General features: G+C 43.0%; 1 protein-coding gene across 5 annotated transcripts; it reads left to right on the forward strand.

Annotated features, from left to right (window-relative positions):
- Positions 1–2917: 2917 nt before the first annotated feature.
- Positions 2918–7252, forward strand: LOC121617358 (putative fibroblast growth factor 1). Of its 5 annotated transcripts, none has more exons than XM_041952519.1 (4): positions 2918–3038; positions 4571–4787; positions 5222–5325; positions 5804–7252. In XM_041952519.1, the coding sequence occupies exons 1-4, from the start codon at positions 2997–2999 to the stop codon at positions 5987–5989; spliced, it is 549 nt and encodes a 182-aa protein (XP_041808453.1). In that variant the 5' UTR covers positions 2918–2996; the 3' UTR covers positions 5990–7252. The 5 variants fall into 5 exon arrangements, with proteins under 5 accessions (XP_041808453.1, XP_041808452.1, XP_041808454.1 ...); XM_041952518.1 differs by having other exon boundaries at positions 2944–3038; positions 4219–4787; XM_041952520.1 differs by lacking the exon at positions 2918–3038 and adding an exon at positions 3452–3534.
- Positions 7253–8918: the final 1666 nt, after the last annotated feature.

Genomic DNA, 8918 nt, shown 5'->3' on the forward strand with positions numbered 1-8918 from the left:
TAATTATAGTCATTCTGATAACCGCCGACTGCATTATCACACAAACTTCACATTTACATGGAGATTTTTGTAAGATACATTGCTAATTATCACCAAGTTAGAGCAGCGGGTACCACCCAGAAATCTGAAGACAATGAAGCTTAAATATACACAGGCTGAGCATTGACTTGTATTGATTGTAAGGTTTAATTGGACAAAAGGATGCTGGCCTGCAGCACCGAGGTGTGACAGTAAAATAAAGAGTGGTATCAATCAGAGGCTCTCTTTCTCTTTCTCACAAAGCATCATAAAACCAGTCAACAACATGATGTCCAACTCAAACATGAGATAGTCAATCAGGTTTAAACACCACCAGAACTGAAAGAAAAATGACTGTCTGAGCGTGTGTGAATGCAAAATAATCTAAAGTGCTTTAGCCAAATAAAGCATCACTGAAATTTCACACTTGTAACTTCTTTTGTGATATTTTGCATTTTATGCTGTGTAGTTCTACAGTAAGCACAGAGCGGACATATTCTGCCATCTACTGGTGAATAGCAGTAATGCAGCCATTTTCCAAAAAAACAAAAAAAACCCTGAGGAGCTCAGGCTGAACAGGTGAGAGAAAAAGAGGTCAGACTGTCCATACTTTGGCAGTGCACTCACTCTTTTTTGCTGCACATTCTCCACATAGTCTTACGTCTCAGGATTATACAGCTGGGAAAGGCTGCATGTTTTTTAAATGTACTGTAGGGGATGAATTATAGAGAGGAGAGCTTGAAGTATCCATTAGAAGAAGACAGAGACGAGGCAACCACTGTGAATAATCCACCCAGCCTGCACACAGCTGCAGTTTATAGTCGTGCAAGTGTGAGACAGACTGTGAAAGTGTGTAAAAATAGATCCTGCGTTCTTAGGAGTCATTTCAAGCATTTTGAGAAATGCCAACACCCCACCAAGCGAGTGAAATACATATTTTTCAACTGAGTGCATTCACTTAGAAAGCTATCACAATGCAGATGACCAGCGGCGGAGCAGGCGAGGGTGGCTGCTTGGATGTTTTCTCAAAAGACCTGAATCTTTTAGGTTTTTATCATAACTTCAACTTTGTGTGATTTCCCCTGAGGCTCTCTGACCAGACAGGCAAATCAATCTATTACTGGGGAAACGTGGCCATGTCTACAGGTCCTAACATTGTCATGAGGGGTTGTTGTCTTGTGTGTGTTGAGTTTCATTCAGTCATGTCGCAGTCAGTGAGCGAGGTTGCTAGCCAGCTACCTAACCGGTTTATGGACTGACAGTTATGGACATAAGGACATTTTCGTGAGAAGTCAAACTCAGAAAGTCTTTTGGGCGCAACATTGAGGCAACTCACCGGTTACATCGCTCAGTTATCCACAGATTGATAACACTCCGACAAAAATGGTCTGGTGTCGTCGACAAAGATCCAGACAATAAAATATTTTGCACAAAATATGATTTTTTTTAAAAATCAACAGAAAGATGATTTCTCCTTTCAAATTAGCAGGTGATATGGTCGTCTTCCGCTCATCTCGTGCGTTTTCCTGTTACAACATCTGGAAACGTGCACAGATGGGCACTATTTTGTCTCCTGTCTCTGTGGAGTCTCAGGTTTGAAATGATACCTCACTTGACCAATTACGATCTGCCACATGTAGCCTAGCAACCACAGAAGCCAATAACAGTCTGAGTCGAACAGAAGGGCCTCGCTCAAATCAAAGAATTCAGTCCTAAACTCATTCAGTACTAAGGATGTTACACACTGTGTGAAGTGATAAATATAGTAAGTGTCCTCAATATAAAGATATATAACCAAAATATAGGTACAGATACCTTAAATGTGAATATAGATTACCAAAATTTGGATTTCAATTAACATGAATGTAAATATTGATGATGATGTACTGATTTTTAGGCGTTCTATTATTTAAATTGGCTTGACAAGTAGTGCAGATAGCAACCGTAAATGGGGAAAAAAATCTCTGCAGGGGAGCATGCCCCCCCGGACCCCCGTAGCTTTGGGCTAAGCCCTGAATGTTTAAAACCTCTGGCTCTGCCCCTGCAGACGACAGGGCTTTGGGAAATGCTTTTGGCGTTTCCTGCAAAATCATGAATTACCAACCGCCACCATCATTTAACCTCCATAAAAGCGATTCTGTGATCACAATAACAGGTTTGTAATCTCTTTCTTCTTGAATACCATCTCTGCCTGGAAATGTTTGGGTGTAAGTCTAAAACAAACCCAGTATCTTTGCTCAGAGAAGGAAACTATCCAGACAGAGTGCGTTCCAGTATGCTCACTCCTGTTGGGGCCCCAGATACAAAAACTGGAATCTGAGAGGCAGAGCGACACTTTACTTTTTTAAAAAGAGAAAACTTGTTTTTCGTTTATGGAGTCAAACACCAGCCTCCCCTGACTTCACCCCTCTGATGACTGCACCTGCATTGATCTACTGAGGACACTGACTGTGTGCTGGGTAACTTATCGTCAAGCGTATTCTTATTACTGAGGACTGAAGTCCTGCATGTAACGTGACCTAAGTATCCTTCACACCGTCACCACTGGGCTGAGGTACCGGCATTATGTAAGAATAATTCTGGGAACTGAAGTCATCCTCCTTTGTGTCTGTCATAAATGTTTGTATTGTGTTGCTCGCCAGTGTCTCCAGGAGGACACAGCTATAAGAATGTATCAGCTCTCAGTCAGACAGGCAGTCCTGCTCATTTCCAGGCTCTGGCTGGATCCCACGGCCCGGACACTTACGTCACTCTGTGTCTGTCTCTGTCTATTCTCGAGTGGTAATTTTAGTCCTGACGTTGGCCTGTTAAAATGAGAGGGGTGGTGAGGTGAGAGTTGGGGAGGGGGGAGGCGGTAGATAGGGTACAAATACGGACATGCACACTCGAGTCTCTGAAGTCCGGTGGTGGAGAAAGTTTGGCATAAAAAGAGACGGTTTCACCCAAAGTTCAGTAAAAAGAAAAGGGGAAAAGAGGACATGCTGGCTCATCAGGGGCACCGTCACATGACTTTCTCACAGGTAGGTGATTCACTACATCACAGGTTGCTTGTGTGGGAATGCAGTTAACTAGTAATCACCTCTGCTGATTCATTAATAACAGGTGGCAATCTTAAATGCCAGGAAAGCAAGCTGATACTGATCTTGCTTCTTTTTTTAGGGAAATAGTTGAGGCGATCTTGCGTGTGTGTGCTTGTGCATGTTCCTTTTTTTTTTTAATAACCTCGTGACCTTTCGTAACACATCCACGAATCAACAGGTTTTTCTCCCGGCCGAACTTTTTGAACGTCAGCTCAAAAATCATCCCCCTCAACTCTGCTCCCCAGATCCAAACGTACACACAGGTTCGATCTCTCCTCCCACTCGGTCAACGCTTGGACGCTTTGACGTCATTCCCCCACCGGCAGCTCTGTCCGAAGGTCCAGGGGGAACAATCTGGCACTAACTACCCTCTCATATCCCGTAATGCAACATTCTTCTCCAGGTCCTGTTCTGAGGAAAAGCCGTCTTGGAGTGGGTAGGCCTTACATTCCTCTTGTGGCTTTGCACCACTCTGTCTTTCGCTCTCCTTCTCCCCCTCTCCTTCCCCTCTTCCTCCCTCTGTTTCTTGCTCCTTTCCAAGACATTCCAGATGTGGGCTAGCCTGGCTCTATTGCAGCTATACTCTACCTCTGGCTACACATGATAGCACAGACCAGAGTTGTACAGTAACACTGCGGGCTGGATCCTTCACTGCTTCCCAGCTCCTTTTTCCCTCTTGACAGGCTTCATGACAGCCACTGCTCCTCTGGAACCTCTACCTCCAGGACGCCGAGATTACACTGACATTGTGGCTTTAAAATGGGCTTGATTGTGTTTTGGATAAGCTTTTGAGGAGGCAGACAGTCCAGGGGTAAGCCAGGCAGGGCTGGACGGATTCTAGCTTCACAAGCGGAAAGATTTCGAGTGGCTGCTGGAGATTTGTTTGACTGTTAGTAAAATACAGTCGGCTGAATGTTGGGTGTCAAAGCATTTCTGCGTCAAACAGTGGGATGAAAATGGCTCATGTGTTTCACTCCTGTGCTGAGCTGTTGCATATCAGACTATTGCTGGCACTTGAAGCATTTTCAGCAGGGAGTAAAAACCATCACAGCGAATCATCTCTGCCTTCATTGTGTCCACGTGTTGTTTATTTTGTTGTCTGGCCTTGCACTGATTTCAGGTGAAGGTTACATCACCACCATCTGGAAATTATTTTCACATAGAAAGAATCTACATGACGTTCAGTCGGAAAACAAGTGTGGTCATGTGGCTCTGCCCTGGCCCCCGTCCAGATCTGATTCCCTGACTGGTTTCATCACATCGTGAAAAAACAAAGTACCTTAAAAGGTTGACGGAGGGAAAGCGAGACGCAGAGAGAGGGAGAAAGTGATTGAGGAAGGCTGGGGAGGAGAGCATTTCCCGTAATCATCATGAAGGCGGCGTTGTCCTGCCCTTCCTGCCTTCCCTCGTGTCTCAGACGCAGTCCAGGTGACACGGACAGTGAGCGCGGTGGATCTGCTCTGTCGTTGCAGGCACAGGGACATCACTCCGCTTCGTCCAAGCCTCAAACTCTCTGCAGGATGTCTGAGGGAGACGTTACAGTGCTGCCGTTCGGACCTGCATCTCTGGACCTGTCCAGACAGGAGCACCGGACGCTGACCAGACTGTACAGCCAGAACGGAGGCTACCACCTGAGGATTTTACCAGATGGAACTGTGAGTGGTGGCAGGCAAGAAAATGACCCTTACGGTGAGGAAGGTTTCTTTCTTTTTGATGTTGTCATTTGGGTATAACACTACATGTCACTCATATCTACTGTTTTTGACTTTTGACACTTTTAACAAGTTAACTTTACTGATGATTGACGGATGAAGTCTTTGTGTTTGTCAAAACAAGGTAAACTTAGGATGTTTTGGTAAGAGTTATCTCAGGAAACTGATAAATGAACTAAAACTGAAGACTTGCTAAACTGAAGCAGTTCCGGTAAAAGCTGCTCAGTGATTTGGGTCTGTAATCATAAGCACTTACCCTGTGTTCACATTCAGACAGAGCCTGTGCTGGGAAAACGTCTATTTCAGCAGAAAAACACCAGTTAGGTTGTGTTTTAAGTAGGTTTGGGAAGGCAACAGAAAACAAAGTCCTGCAGCAGTTATGCTGAACAGCGTCCTGTGTTTGTGTTGCAGACGTGCTGAGGCTGAAGGCAGTGAGTGCAGGCGTGGTGGTCATCAAGGGCGAGATGACGGGAAGGTACCTGGCTATGAACAAAAAGGGACGCCTCTACGGATCAGTGAGTTTTCACATTTTGCCGCAAAATTACTTCTGCCATGACAAGATAAAAAAGCGTCCACATCAAACACACGTTGGTAGATGTATCATGATAAATTGAGATCCCAATTCTCTTTCTGTTACCTTACAGTCACATAACGTTAATTGACGTGTAAGCTTTGTAATAGCCAAGGTTATTTCCACAACTGCAACACACTGGAAAATCACAGTCCCGACGGCTGCATAATATAAATCACTGTGAGCAATAATTTGTAACCGGGATGTATAAAACGACTGATGAGTAACATAAGCCATTAAGGAGTAGCAGATTTGTCATGTAAATTCTTTTTGAATTATTCTGCATTTGCCACTGTTTTTTACTCTATTCTGCTCTGTCACCATGTGCGTGTACATCCACACAACCTTAAAATGTAATTTACAGGAAAAAACTTTCCTCTGCTCCTCTCTTTCCTCCCCCGTCTTTCGTTTTCTTGTCTCAGCAAGCGCTGAACGATGAGTGTTACTTCCTGGAGAAGTATGAAGAAAACCACTACAACACGTATTGCTCTCAGAAGTACAACTGGTACGTCGGGCTGAAGAGGAACGGCCAACCCAAATCAGGACCAGACACCCACCGGGGTCAGAAGGCCATCTTTTTCCTGCCAAGGCCTGCAGGCAGCATGTAAAGCAGCACGGCCACACTCACTGAGGTCTTTAAATGCACACTGAAAGTGCAATTTTACACCGGGCAAAGAGTCCCATTTAAAGGTCACTTAAAATCAGTATGACAGAGCGGTAAAGCCTGAGGCAAACGCATGAGTTCGAGCTCTATTTTAATGTTAATAACTTACATGCTCTCTTGTGTATGCAGAGAATATGCGATAAGCAGCTTATACTGTACAGGACCATCACAGGTACGTGAGATAATGTCCAGCACATATACACCCTGTCACTGCAGACAGAAAAGGCCCGTCTTGATAGATGGTGTTCACTTTGAACCCCAGCATGAAATACCGCTGCTGGAAGACAGCAACGGACCGCTTTTACACAGGAATAGTTTTACAGTTGATCACGTCTGGCACAAAGGAAACCAACAAGGAGGAAAAAACAAAAAAGCCGACCATCTGGCGTCGAGTTCAAACTCAAACGAACAAAGTCCGCAGTGCAGTGGTAACCTAATCATTTCAGTGCCTTGCTTAACTGCACTACAGTAAGGTGGACCTTTAATCTGCTCAAGCCTGTTCAATGCCCGTTTTATGTAACCACTTGTATTCTGTGTGGAAAGTCAACGATTTCAAAAGCTCATCTTTTGAGCAGCTTTTGCAGGTCAGCAGCTGATGCCATCTTGCTGTTAAAATGCTGCTCCTAGAAACGGCACCCTTGTTTACGACAGGGTTTGAAATTGCAACAGTGAAACATTTGCACCATTGTATACTTTTATTGTGCACTTACGTCATGTGCAGGTCTTCAAGGCGGATGTGAAAGCTTTGTTTCAGTAACGTCTTAGCGACACCAAATGCTCAAGTGGAGATTATTTGAGGAAGAAGAGACGGACCAAATGTTGTCCTGGACCACAGAAGTCACGAAAAGTTTCCTTTCAGTGTGCAAAAGGGCTCGGCTCCAAACTGATTAAACAGATTTCTTCCTCTTTTTTAAAACACACGTTACTGTAACATTATAGTACGTTAAATAACTTGTGAATATTTATTTATATTAAGATTTATTACTACTAAAATGCATAAAGGTTATAATAAAGGTAATGTGACCACCTTTTCACAAAGTAATACATATTGTATTGTATTTAAATGTGTGGCATGAAGTCTGCATGATTATCCATAAAAAAATAAATAGTATGTTTGATTTGCTGTAACTGTGATTACTGTTCGTCCTAAAACACACATGTGAATAAAAGTTAATAACTGTACGTACATCATTAAAGGAACATGTTATATCCAGTGTCTAATACATGTGTTGCTAATCAGCTGCGTGTGTGTGTGTTTGTGGCAATATATGTGAACATCTGTGTGATTTAATTCATTAATAAATTACACTCTCACAGGTGTTTACCAGAGACACATTCCTGCTCACCACACAATCTTTGTAAATAAGGTTTGGCCACCAGATGGCAGCATTGCACTATGTTCAGCTGTGTTTCCCTCAGGCTGCACTGAGGGCCTCAAAGGTTCCAGTGTTTTAGTCTCACTTTATTATCTCTCCACGTGAGGGTCGCGCCAGATCCCAGCAGAAATAAATCATAAATAACACAGGTAAAGCTGAGAAACCACGCAGTGTTTAGCCAGCTGCAGCCACTGTAAACGGAGCATATGCATCAGCCAGCCCCCCATCATCAAATAAAGAAGGTGTCATGTCATTGAAAAGAGAATGAAAAAAGAAATACACAGACATTATACATTATTTTAACGAGGGAAAAATCACCATGCAAGGTTGACCTTTCAGTATTTTAAAAACAGTGAATTAGCTAAGTCTCAGTTCAGCATTTTTTCATCCTGGTTTCAAACACATTTTCTTTAGTTTCTTTGAATTGAACAAAAATCTAAACTTTAGGTGAAAAAATATAGTTTTCAATTTTGTTTTAACTCAGGCAGCCGTACAAAATACTTGCCAGACTACAATGCAGTGTAACACTAAAGTCCACTTCCACTCAAAACGGTCTTTTTTCTTCTACAGCTGACTGCTTGAGCTTCACTGTGCAGAATGGTGTATGTGCAGATGTACATCTTTCAGTATGGCTGGAGGGGATCTTTAATAAAATTGTGATTTATATCAGAAATAGACCAAGAATCTGAGCAATAATTCAGTGCCAACTTCCTGTTCTTGGCTGATTTTTATAGATTTTTTTGAATTTGTTCAGCACTTAAAAAGTATTATGGTTTGGTGCAGCCTTCAGGACTCTTCCTGTGAAGATCTCGGCCAAGTTAATGTATCTAATGTGCTTTAAGAAAAATCCAGTTTTCACCAGTTTCAGTCGAGTTGCTGCCTTCTAATTAAAATGATAGTATCCATAAAGTCGTGACAGATGACACCAGCACAGCGCAGAGGAAGACCTCCGTTCACCCCGATCAAGTATTTTCACCACATTTTTGGAAGCAATGGCATTATTCATCTAATCCACACTTAATGTGTAACGGCTGACACAGAACATGGCCTGAAACGCTGTTTCACAGGCCGCCGTGCCAGGAAAAAAGATCCTGGAGGAAGCACAGGAACGTGGTTTAAGATGTTTGGGAGGACTGGAGCTGATTCACGGCCCCAACAAGTTCCATATTATTGTGGGATTTAAGCAGAGTTGGCGAGGAACATTACAGTAGGGCTATTACTTTTCCAAGAGTGTGACAAATGACTGTCACATTGAGCAATAGTTCTACATTTTCCAATTTAAGAAATGACTTTCTGATGACCATTAGTAAACGTCAGATCAGAGCTGAATTATAATCCCACTTTCCAGCTGATTTGTTTTCATGGTAATATGTCACTGATTCTGTGCCGAAGAGCGAGAATTTACATTCTCAGCTGTCGTCAACACTCCTTGACCTGCAGCTGTGCTGCTTAAAGTATTACTGTGCAGTATTTAGTCTACTTTATACTTCTACTTCA

Source organism: Chelmon rostratus, chromosome 14 (assembly GCF_017976325.1).
Source record: "Chelmon rostratus isolate fCheRos1 chromosome 14, fCheRos1.pri, whole genome shotgun sequence".
NCBI lineage: Eukaryota > Metazoa > Chordata > Actinopteri > Chaetodontiformes > Chaetodontidae > Chelmon > Chelmon rostratus.